Source organism: Thermobia domestica, chromosome 4 (genome assembly GCF_964235325.1).
Source record: "Thermobia domestica chromosome 4, izTheDome1.hap1.1, whole genome shotgun sequence".
In the NCBI taxonomy this organism is placed as follows: Eukaryota; Metazoa; Arthropoda; class Insecta; order Zygentoma; family Lepismatidae; genus Thermobia; species Thermobia domestica.
The window spans coordinates 311653715-311666962 of NC_137457.1; the positions used below are offsets into that span (position 1 = coordinate 311653715).

The 13248-nt window shown below is 36.9% G+C and overlaps 1 protein-coding gene across 1 annotated transcript in view; it reads right to left on the reverse strand.

Annotated features, from left to right (window-relative positions):
- LOC145684315 (TAF5-like RNA polymerase II p300/CBP-associated factor-associated factor 65 kDa subunit 5L) overlaps window positions 1–11079 on the reverse strand; it is a 73754-nt gene extending 62675 nt beyond the window's left edge. Inside the window, exon 1 of the mRNA XM_081756501.1 lies at window positions 10923–11079. Coding sequence (XP_081612627.1) covers window positions 10923–11030 — 108 coding nt within the window. The 5' untranslated portion in view covers window positions 11031–11079. The remainder of the gene's footprint in view (window positions 1–10922) is intronic.
- Window positions 11080–13248: the final 2169 nt, after the last annotated feature.

Sequence of the window (13248 nt, forward strand, 5' to 3'; positions counted from 1 at the left end):
AGATTTTTTTTTTTTTTTTTTATGGGAGCTTTCATTAAAATATCCATGTATGTGCTACTTTATTAGGTTAAGTTAGTCTCGTTTAGGTAGGTTAGAGTACGTTAGGAATATTCTGTGTGTCTTTTCTTGTATGTTTTTAAATGTGTTCTACGTGTACATGTGTCTGTCAGTAGAAGAAAGAATAACATGGTACTAGGAAAAAAGAACCGTGTGAGGTTGCAAAGAATGCGTAGAAACTCTCCAGCCGGTCGTAACCATGTAATCTGACACTCATACGAAGTAAGAAAGATGAGAAAGTAAATAAAAGTTCTAGCCTACCACATATAAATATTTAATGTGATCTGAAGATGTTCATAATGTTGTGTAACTAGTATGTTTCAATTTTTTCTTTTTTTTTTTTTTAATTTTACTTTGACATCCTAAAAAAAAAATGAAAATATGTAAATAAATACAGTGAGTTAAGTAACATTTTAATTTGGAATAATACGAAAGAATATGCGTATTGCCAATGATTGTTTAAATCAAAGACAATTACACTGTCCAACCTCTATATATCTGGTTTCAAGGAAATAAAGTTTTACTAGAGATTTCATTTGTTTTTTTCTTTATATGTTCCTCAGCGAAGTTTATATCCAGTTATAAGTTATTATGTAAATAAAATGTACAAGCCGTGAACTGAATATTTTCTTTTAAAGCAGAAATGGGAAATCCAACCCTGCAGTTTATGTAGTCAACAAATACTGTGAGGTTTCTGTGAGGTTTATAAAGTATTTGGTATACTGAAAATACACAGAGCAGTACATGAAATGTTCTCAATTCTATAATAAAATATTACAGTTGTGAAAGATCCTGATGTTTTCTGAGCACAACAGAAAACAGAAATAACCGAATTCTGAAGTAAAAGTCATTCTTTTAGTTTTTTTTCAAGGTTTTCAGTTTGTATTTTTTTTTTTTTTTTTAATTTCATTTTTCCGTTGCACAAAATTTTAGTTAGAAGTTGTGGATTTTTTTCCTGATACGGCCATTACACACACAAATTTCAGTTTCAGTAGCCATCATTGCCAACTCAACTGGGAGGTTGATATACTGTATCGGTGGTTTGTGGTTCGCAACCTTTCACACGACGAGTTGCGGATAACAGACTGTAGGCCTGGATACCGAGCTTCGAGTTGTGATGGAACCATCTTCTTTGGGCTAAATTTGAGTTCCATTTTCCGGGGACGACTGTGGTAAATGGAGTAGTGGTTTGTGGTAGCATACCTACACGGGACCCAGTAGGTGTCGCGGCCACCAGTCAGTAATACATTTGCACAGTCCACAGTCCTAAGGAAAGCGAACATCATCACACAACAATTAATCTCACACTACATTTATTTATTTTTTTTTTTGTAAACTACACAACAATGTTTCATTTATCTTATTATTCCTACAAAAGACAAGTTTACTCGCAGGTAATAGAAAGGATGGATTTTGAGTTTTACGTCCCGTTCAGCAGCGAGGCTATATGAGACGTGGACCTACTGATTAACGTGGAATCCGAACCACATGAGCTCCCGCGAGGAATCGAACCCGGGTCTCCCGCGCCAAAGACGCGTACGGACAGGTAATAGAAAGATAGCACGGGTTAACAACCAGAAATCTTAAGACAATCACTTGAGTAAAATAATATATTTCTATAATGCGGAGAGTTATCAACGAAGAGTCAAAACATGAAATTTCATGTTTTAAACCATGCTTCGTAGAGCAATGAGAACAAAAGTGTTAATGTTTAATGATTTCTTGAATTGAAATTATGTTTTTATATTTTATAATATTTTGACAAACTCACTCACTCTATGGCCTATGGAACCAGGAAGTTCAATGCCGCCATTGACTTCTGTTCTTAGCCAATTGGATCCAGTTTCTACGAGGGTCATTCGGAAAGTAAAGAACGTTTTTGTATAAACACTTTAATAAGTGATATACAAAGGCGAAATTTGTGTTACATACTATGTGATACTTAAGTTACTTTTCGACATAGTCGCCGTGTAAATTTAAACACTTGTCATACCGTGGTACAAGTTTTTCTATGCCTTCGGCATACACAATTGCCGCCAAACTGTTGAACCAATCACTAACAGCTTCCTAAAGTTCATCATCACTGCCGTAGTGGCTTCGTGCGGAAAGAATTCGTGCAGCCCATCAATAGTGAATCGCCTATCCTCTTGAATTTTCTGCTCAATTCTTCCTTTGAGTTCGTCAGTCACAACAGAAGGCCGGCCCGAGCGTTCCTCATCGTGCACATTCGTCCGTCCGTCATTAAACATAATGCACCACTTACGAACTGATGCTTCATTCATCACATTTCCATACACCTCAGTGATTTGTCTATAAATTTCTATCGGACGCACTTTTCTTGCATTCAAAAATCTTATCACACTACGAAGCTCACACTTGGCGGGATCAGTAATTGTATCGCACATTTTACAGTCGCACAGCGAAGCAATAACGGACCGTAGCGGATCGCAGCTGGTGCCAGACTGAGGCTAAAGCATGCCCAGGTCAATAACGCAGCGGGGGTGGGGGAACACGCGCTAGCGCAAAACGCTATTTACTTTCCGAATGACCCTCGTACTTTGTATTTCTATTTGTGCCAGATCCATCTTAATATTGTCCTCCCATCTACGCCTACGTCTTCCTAATGAACGTTTTCCCATTACATTTCCAGTCAAAACTTTGAAAGCGTTCCTACTTTCTTCCATTCTAGCCACATGACCTGCACACCTGAGCCTCCTAGACTTGATGACCCTAACAATGTTTGGTAAACCGTATAATTTATGTAGTTCTTCGTTATGAAGTTGCCGCCATTCATCATTCCCACTCCTCTTGGATCAGGATATTCGTCTGAGGATTATATTCTATAATACTTTCCAGCCTGTGTTCTTTCTTCAGAGTTAGCCACCATGGTTCACAACAATACAGACATGATTTTATATATTTTAAGCTTCAAAATTCCAATATTTTGACAAAATTTTCATCTTTAGTAAAAATCTTAATATTTCTCCACATTATATGACTAAATTGAATCTTTAACTTCATTAAGCCCAGTAATATAGCATCATTTTCAAGGTTAGAAGCACTTTCCTCCTGTGTAGAAGGGAGATCCCTTTTTTATCAGATCAACAGCGATTAGTTAAAATCCATCTTCCTAGTTATAGCTACTGATGGAAGGAACCCCCATAGCAAGAGGGAGTCCATTACTATCTCCTGTGTTGATGCCGGGGCGTTTTAAGGCACATTCAAACCAATTTTGTCGTCACAGGAGTACAGAATGTCACAATATGACCACAAACCAACAGTGTTAAATCTATGATCTAGGAACTGTCTGGAAACAAAGGAGATTAGGGCTAATCTATTACCTCCACTTCTGGAACCAACGATTTATGCATTTCATCCATTTGGGAATGGGGTACACTTCTTCTTTCCCGGAAGGGTCTCTCTTACGTACGAGAAAGATAGACAATGCCAGCGTAAAATTTACTTGTATTTACCTTTAAAAATTTTATTCCATTATATCCCACGTAGGAGAAGCTATGTGACACTAACACAAAACTGCGAAATAGAGATGGTGACAGTTGAACATCCCCAGACTTTTATTCCTTTGTTTTATTCTTACTTTGTTATCGAATCCCTTAAGATCTAAGTATATACAATACCAACAGTGCCAACTGTTAATTGTAGGCTTTAATCACTAAAATAATGGTGTAAACCTATAGCAGATATGTGTTTAAAATGTTTAATGAATACATGTGACATAAATGTAAAATTTTTAGAAAGTATATAATTAAAATTTCATATTTTTTGCTTGATTTTTCATATTTTATTTATTTATTTTTCCTCTATACCTTTTCTCTCTTTAGTTATAAATAATGTAGTTCTTGAAGCAAGGTATGGTGCAAGTGGTCCAGGTTCGATTCCCGACGGAATAGCACAAATAGTTCTTCCAAATCATTTACTTTCATTAATTATTTGTCTCCTTTTCCCTAGTTTTTTTCTAACGAATTGGGAAAGGCGATTATTCATCGCTGAAACGTCTGTGTTTTGGAAGTTTCGGTGAATGCAACAATTGCTACTACTTACTTTCTGGGTGAATTTAAAAGATCGGGTTTTTCATAGCGATTCGTATAAATTTCTACGAAGGAAAGCGCTTCTCTAATTAAGTATAAACTTTGCAAATGCCGGAAGACCGTGGAGTACTTGGATGACTTCACATAAGATACTGGAAGTAATTGATAAAAGTGTGTGGCTGGAATATGTCTTAGTATTCGGCGAAAATAAGTAGGCGTTTTCTTCTAGAACCGTTACGTTAATTTCAAGCGAAGAAGATCGCATGGTGCTCCACTCTATTAAAACCCATTTGTACTGCAGAAGACATACGTTGGCAGAGATAAGACGTATCAAATATTAATTAAACCTGAGCCCCATAGCAGAACATGCCGCGATCTACGGTGATCGCAGAAAATTTGCCGCGCCTGTGCAGAAAAATTGCCAATTAAAAATAAATAGCCAACAGAAAAGTATAGGAACATGCCTCCTATGTGTAGATGTCTTAAATAGACGGACTACTCGCATATAGTTTGAACCGTTTCTTTACGTCGCGTAAAGCGTATTTTTAAGAATCACAAGTGTTCCTCCTGCAAAAAACTTTTGACTTACAAAAGCTCATCGCAGAAAAACAAAGAAAGCTCTGCCATCTGGAAGCTGAGTAACAATAAGAACATGGCTTGAATTCAGTAAGTCTTTCCTTGTAGCAGATCACTCACCCCACTGTATTCTGAATTACACTTTGTTATATATTCGTACTAGCAAAAATGCTCGTTCTTATCACGAGAAGAAAATACTTAGAAAGTATTTGAACCCCTTGCCCCGTAAGACACACATTTCAATGAATGTGTAATTATAAAAATGCACTGTTATCTGTTTCGGCAATCTCCTGTTCTCACTTTGGACGTAAACGGCATCGGCAGCGCCACTATTCATCTCAGAGACCCATAAGACTACGCATAGAACATTAATTATTGTTGTTTCAGATTAATTTTGCATGCTAACCCACTCTCATCCCCATGCCAATTGCGGATGAATTTCGACTTAAACGCCATCAAAAGTGTCCCTATTCATTTCAGCAACTGCGAAAACTATGAATTAGACACTAATATCAGTCATTTTCGATTATTTATACATATAACCCCTTGTCATCCCATGCCGATAATAAGATAAAAGCCTAAGTTGGACTATGGTGCAATCAGGCACCAAAAATCTTTTTGCCGCAGCGGTGTAGGAGGAGTTGGCCAACAAACATCATTACATCCAGTTCTTATTTATATAGAAAATGACCTCTGCTCTCTCATAAAATGGAAATTTTAAAAATTGCTGGGTTATATATCCTCTTGTTGTTAATGACATTTTATATATTGAGTTTCATTTTTACAACTTGACGGGCTCCTGAGATACTGTGTTTATGGCATAGCTTCTTGGACCTCTCCATCCAACTTAGGATAAGCCATTCCGAAAAACTAAAGTAATAAAAACCTTCACATTTCATTTTTATATATTTACTAGCTTAAGGGGATTTTCACCTCTCCTGTTCAACGTCTATATAGAAGAGGCTATGAAAGAATTCTTGGATAAAAACGAGAAAGGCGTAAAAGTAAATGGTCAGGTTTTCAGCACAATAAGGTTTGCTGATGACATAGCATTGCTAGCGGAGAACGATGAGGACATACAGGAAGTACTTTCAAACATGAAGGACCAACTGAAAAAAAATTCAAAATGAAGATAAATACGAAGAAAACCAGGGATAAAGTGCACAAGAGCAGGACAGGAAGAGGCAAACGTATGGCTAGATGGAGAGAAAATCGAAGATGTCAAGACTTTTCTTATTTAGGAAGTCTAATATCCTCGAACGGAAGAAGTGAAAAAGACGTAAGTTCCAGAATAGCGCAGGCTAAACAAGCACTCTATAGGATAAGAGAACAGCTAACATTAAGAAATGTGTCGTTGGACGTTCGTAACCGATTTATTAAGACTCTGGTATGGAGCGTGGCGCTTTACGGATCAGAGTCGTGGACATTGAGAAAAACCGAAATATCCAAGTTGGAAGCATTTGAAATGTGGTGTTGGCGCAGACTGCTGCGCATATTATGGGCCAAAAGGAAAATGAATGAAGACGTACTAAAGGGAGCTAATGAAGGACGACTGATCATGAACAGGGTGTCTACTAAAGTTCCACAATGAAATTACTTGACTTTTTCGTGATCTTTTCTTTACTAAATCATAAAATTTCCTAACATTTTCAAGAGCGAATTTGGGTGCGAATTAGGCCGAATTTTCATCCATGCGACGATACAAACGTACTTTGCTTGTGATTTGGTAGCGTCTAATGCCGACCATAGACAATTTTGATGTTTTATAGAACAAAATTTTCCAATCTGCACTTACATTTGCATAGTTAAAAAAAAAATCGTGACCCAAAAGCTAAATTTCGTGACTTTTTCGTGACTTTCATGACCGTTTTCTGATTTCGTGACATTCGTGACTGATAGACACCCTGATGAAGATAATAGAAAAAAGAAGAAACAGCATGCTTGGCCATATTCGGCACTCCGATTGGATCACTGTGCTGATAGAGGGAAAGGCAGAAGGAAAACCAGGAAGAGGAAGACCAAGGATAGAATATCTAGATGCAATTATGAAGAAGAGACCTTATCAAAATATAAAACAGCTCTCCCAAGGGAGAGAAAATTTTAAATTTTCCATATTGCCCACCAACCTATAGTTGAGGTGAGAAAGAAGAACACTAGCTTAAGTGCCCGGCTTCGCACGGGAAGAATAGTTTTTACGCTCGTTTAAAAATAAAGAACTGAGTAGAATAAATAACAACGACCAACGCCTTGGGCGTTGCCCCTCTAAATTCCCAAGCCAGTTGACATGAACGTTTTTAACTAAATTTAGGCTTAAATGTCACGACACGAAGACTGTCTTCAATCAGCTTATTGAGCTCTCACATTCATCCAGTGGTCGAAGTAAGACGGTATACGATGGTATGCCATACTGCCTCTGGTTTTACTGTGATGAAGGCATACCATCTCTGGTTTTCCAGTGATCAAGACATACCATCACTGGAGAGTAGATACTAAATATCTTTAATAAATCCATTTTTATGCGCAGTAATTGATGAATAGCTTTGCACTTAAAAATACTTTATTTCTTATATAGAAATAATTTCTAAGTGGACAACACGACATTTTTGTTATTTTTCCTATCTTTTGTTTTTAAAATAAGGTGTCATCAAAGACGTTCATCTACTTTATATTTTGATGTGCCATATTGAATTCTTTCTTTCCTATGTGTGTCTTCTTGCCTTTATGCATGTAAATATTGTGTTTAGAGCATGGATGAATTTAGGTGGGTCTTCAGGGGATTGGACTACCCCGTCAGTCAAGTAGGTGGTCCGGGAGTTTTCCCGCAGGAAATCGTTAATATAAAAACTCGGTTTTTGAGCATTTACGTTTATAATGCCCTGTAATACAAAATAAGGGGATATTTTAATTTTTTTCCCCCAGGAAATTCTTGGCGAGGGATCAAGGTCTCTTCCTCCCTCCCTCCCAACCCCCGTAACTACAGAGAAGCTCTTAGTCATTATATAAATAGAAATGCAATCTTTTAGCCAACATACCCTCATTGTATTTCAACATTTAGATAGCCAGTATGTCGAGTCAAAATCGTAATAAAGTTTACCATCTCTGCTTTTTTTTCCTACTTCGAACACTGCATCCATCCTTTCCTGATGGGTGCTGAATTTGGACTTAAATGACACCGAAAATTATGGATTCGATAGCCTTCGATTATTTTCACATTTCAACTCCTTTATACACCCTTACAGTATTTTTTTGGAGATTGTAAGTAATGCGTATGTCAACTTGCTTTTAAAAATTAGTTTACATAGGGCCTACCGCGTTTTATGTTTCTGACATGAAGAATTCATGCGTTTTACAAAAATTTCAAACTATCTCTTTCCCTTTGAAGACACATTCTTCTTCTTTAGTCCCCCCCTAAAAAAATCTGTAAATCGTACTGTCTCTTCCAGACTATGGTTTCTTCGATACAGTTCTTTTCATGAATGCCAAGTCAATTATAGTCGTCCTTATAGGAAAAGGTTCTAGAATGTTGGCCCGCAGATATTCGTGAATGCAGATATGTAGTGAGGTTGGTTCCTTTCTTTATCAATGTTCAATTCGTGTAGTAACGCCAAGCATGCCATAGCGATTGAAGGTGGGTTAGTAGCCAGGTTGATTACTTTCTTTATTACGACCCAATGGGGATGCGGGAAAATGTTCTAGAACCCTACCGTCGTATAATACCTGCAATGATTTTACACTAGTAACCCTACACTTGTAAACATAAAATACAGTTGTATCAGTTACTATTTAAATCAATCCCCTGCAGAAATTTGTGGATTAAGTAGCGGACAGTAGGTGCAGAAATGTGAAAAACACGTAAAATTTACGGGAAAGAAAAAGTGAATTTTTATTGAAATTCATGGTAACAAAAAAAGTATATTGTATTTTCAAGTGCTAGAAGTTGCGTGTTGTTGGCATTATTTTGACTGGAGGCATGGTGACGTCAGGCATTGTGGTGTAAGGAGGAAATTTATTGCCAGACTTCAGAAATAGGAATTGCATGTGAAGGTTGGAACATTTCGCTTGTCAGTTTTAGAACAACCTATGTTCATGAAGAAAAAGTTACTACGCTACGTGGAGCGGCACGGATTATTGAAATTGAGCGAAAAGTGTGGCAAATGTGTAAGAAGACATTGAAAATAAAGAAATAGAGGAACAGTCACATTTTTAAATGTGAACATCGAGTTGATGGTGTGAAATGTTATTGCTGAGCTCCCTTGTACGCGTATACCGACCATCGCTGAAGAGTTTGCTCCCTACAAACGCATCTTCTCGCCTCCACTCGGACCCTCCTGCTTGCTCCTACCCTGGCTTGATTAGAGAGCATTCGTGCTTTGTTGCGGCCACCTAGCACAAGTTGTTTTGTGGTCCATATACACTATTTTTATAAAGGGATATTTCTGGAAGGAGTATTTACACGCAAAATGGCGAAGTTCTCTTCAAGCGAATGTGTACCGAGGAATTCTTACGAAAATATCTTCGGCAATCACAATGAATTTCCTTATAAATGACAAAAATTTCACGTTTTTCAGCTGAAAATATTGGGTCTAGCACAAAGTTTTCAGATGGGATTAAGAATAGGCTATTGTTTAGCTTTGGGGGGCCAGCTTTTTCACCTACTTTTTTGAGATATTCTATTTCAATTCGGTGGCCGCGGTGGATCAGCGGAAAAGCGTTCACCTCTGGTGCATGGGGTCCTTGGTTCGATTCCAGCTCGCGCCAAGTGAACTCTGTGGTGGATAAACCCGGGGTTCTCCCGTTTCCTCCCACTTTCTTCGTTCCAGCAGTTCATTCACTTCTCATCATCACCGTCTCCTTTAGCTTAGTCGCCATAACCGAGGGACGTAAACTTAAAGATTTCATTTCATTTCTTCTATTCCGATTCGGTCGCTTTATGGTTTCATACGTTAAATTAGGATCCGTAGAAATAGTAGAAGGAGAAGGAGGAACAGGTTAGAAGCCCTGCAGGTGTTCGCTGGATTCTGTTTTCGACATAAAATGGGGAATCACTTCCACTTACCTTTACCTACTGCCTTTTAAAAAATTGTGTACTATATTTTCTCAACACTATCTACTCACTTCTCCTGTAAATCATTCTGTTTTTCACTAATTTTGGCCCCATTTTTAAACAATTACCTTAGAATCTCCCCCAACTCGTTTCATGGCTCCAGAGCCGAGTACCTTGTTTTTGTCTAAACTGTGATAAAGATAGAAAACAATCTGCGGGGCTTCTAAACCCCTTTCGCTCCCTTAGCTATGTTTTGTGAAGTACTTAACACTGCAGATCTTGTATGTGCAAGATGGGCGAGAAAATAAAAAATACTCAATTTTTCCTTACAAACATGTTTCCAGGCTGTATTCAATTTATCTGAGAATTTTGCACCATGTACCTAAACTTCATTGCACCTGCAAAACAACAAAGAGACACTAATACAACCTCTAAAGCAGGAAATCCTGGAGAGGTCTTTACAGGTATTTATTTATTTAACAATCACCAGAGCTCAGAGGCTCTGAGGCCATTTTATACTGGATATCTAAAAACAACAATGGAAAGTATTTGGAAAGGTATCGGCCAGGGCCTATTCAGTAGGTACCATCCCGGCATTTGTCTGGTAGGACTAAGGGAAACCCTGGAAAACCTGTCAGGATGATCGGCAGCGAGAATCGAACCCACGACCTCAAGAATGCGAAGCCAACGCTCTACCGCTTGAGCTACTTCGCTCGGTCACTCGAATGAAAAAAAATCCTACATTATGAGAAGACAAGGGCGCCCGGTCCCCCCAAAGCTCATGTGGGCGCCCCGGCCCCCCAGGGCTCTTCTATTGTATATTTGACTGTACAATATTTGGTATAATTTGAATGTAATTTGTCTTAAAATTTTCATAGAATATACCTTCTGCATTTGAATGCCCCCCTCCAAGTTTTTCAGAGAAATCGGCGCCCTTGTGAGAAAAATGACAACTTTATATGTAAATCACATTTTCGCCCACAGAGACTTAAAAGAATTGTTACTATATGCTTAAGACAATCCGAATACATATTTAAACTCACATATACACAAAAACACATGGCTGTAAACAATAATAAACCGCTTTCGATCTACAGTTTTGCCTTGCACCTTTACTGAAACGAGATAATTTATTGTAAGCAAAAGCCAAGTAAATATCCGACATAGTGGAAATAACACATGAAATACTAAATTACCGTATAATGTCGACGTTTTAAGTATGAACCAACAGCAGCCTTAACAATTTCGTTTTTCGATCGCTTCATCTTCAATTCCCTCCTCAAATAAATTTCTTTGTTGTTCATTTTTTATATAATCGCATATTTACATTCAACTGTTTTCTTTTTCTTCTTCGTCTTCTCCTAAATCGAAATCAGGTTTGATTTCCCGAAATTTCCCTTTCTTCCTTAAACTTTCCCATTTTTTAATCTTTATTTGACAAATCTATCCGCCTACGCCTGACTACTGCAGGAAAAATATGTTAGTCGAATCACACGTCTAGAGACCGGATGTTTAGGCATTAAAAACATGGAAAATAGGCAGGCAAATAGGCACTTAAAATTTAAAAAATAGGCATTAAAGTGTAACTCGAAATAACGAAGATAAATACTCAATACAATTAAGAAAAATAAATTCAAGTCATAGATATTGTTCAAAGAATATAGAAACATACCTGTTTGTTAATATTTTTTAATGTATATATAAAAACGAAGGTTGACATGTATTCCATGTGTATTTCGTAAATACATTCTATACAGCGCTTTATCACTACATATAACAGTCTAAATTCTCTACATATTAATCAGTACACACAGCAGTCCAAAGTTTTACAGCACTTTATTAGTACACATAGCAGTCCAAAGTTTTATTGCATCTTATTACTACAAACAGCACTTATTTCTCGAAGGGGCAGAATCCTTTCTTGAGATACTAAATTATATATATTTACCACTAAAGCCTTATTTCGAAGAAAATGCATAGAATAGGCAACATTAGGCACTAAAGCAATTATTTAGGCAGGAAGGGGCCAAATAGGCAAAATAGGCAAAATAAAATTGGCTTAAATTGAAACTATAACAACCTATAAAAACTTTAAAACGTTATTTTTTACCATATCTTTAATATTAAAGAATAGGCATTTTGCCTAACATCCGGTCTCTACACACGTCAAAACGACTCTGCATAAGGCCCTATGTAATATAGGCTACCATGACCAGCTTTAACTAACAGGTCATAAATATACATTCAACACCACGTCTCTCAGGTGGAAAGTAGAACTCGAATTCTTCGCTAGTAGCTCGTTTTGGAACTAATAAGCGTTAAATAATGATAATAATAAAAAAAATGAGTGCGCCAAAATAAATGCTTCATATAAGTCTGGTGCCGAACGTATCCGAGAAATCATAGTTTTTTTTTTTTAACAGATCATTTTTACATCACATTATATAAGGGTTAAAGTCCATACATATTACTAAAATTCGGGTAAATTGATAATTTATCGTTGAAAAATAAACTTTGTCAGTGCCTGATGCCAATATGTTCAGTTAGTTGGCGAAACTGTCACACAGTTATTGTTTTAAAATAAACGTTGCTTTGTACCGGAACAATTTCTATAGTATTCAAATTTCTGGTCTTTTGTACACAAAAACTTTAGGTGAGTATTCGATAAAGTTGAAGATAAGAAGTATGGAACATAAACTGTTAATTGATATTAATCAAAAAGTTTCAGCCGTTCGGCTTGACAAACTTGGTATTAAAATTTCCGATTCTTGACTTAAAAAATGATTAATGTGAATATTTGCTTAAGTTTGAAGAGTGAAATTTGGTATGTAGCTTATAATCCGAGATGAGTAAACATGTATTGCAGCATTTCCAAAGATTATACTTCTAACAAGAAAGTAAGGGTAATTTTTACAATATTCATATTTGCGGCTTTATATTCAATTAACTTTATTCTTCCTGTGTCAAGAATGTGTTCTTCTATTTGTTCTATTATAAGCATTCGATATTTGTCTTAGTAAACATGATAAAAAATAAATATCTAACCGTCGAACTCAAGACTTGGTTGTCTTCATTTCTCCCCTTTTGTATACACCTGAGTGATAGAAAATGTACTGTAATTTCTATATTTCTTTTCCAGACCTACAAACCCTCCCGCATTATGCGGGAGTTCCCCGCATTTCGACGTTCGCTCCCACTCTCCCGCAACGAAGTAGTAAACTCCCATATATATGTCGAAATGGGGTAGGGGAAAGTAACCGCTTAACTTACCTTTTCTTTAAAAAAAATACCGTTGAAATTTCACCTAAATTATTTTTCTACTAAAATAAAGTATACATTGAACTACAATAATAGTGGATACCTGTTCCCAGGGGCGGATAGACATTATTAGGAGGGCGCAGGCGCTTTATCCCACAAGGGCCAGTAGCATCTCAATGTCACAAATCAAATTGCACAGTTTTATACACAACTTACACAGTAAATCAATAATATTAACAATTAAACTCTTTTATTCTTTCATCA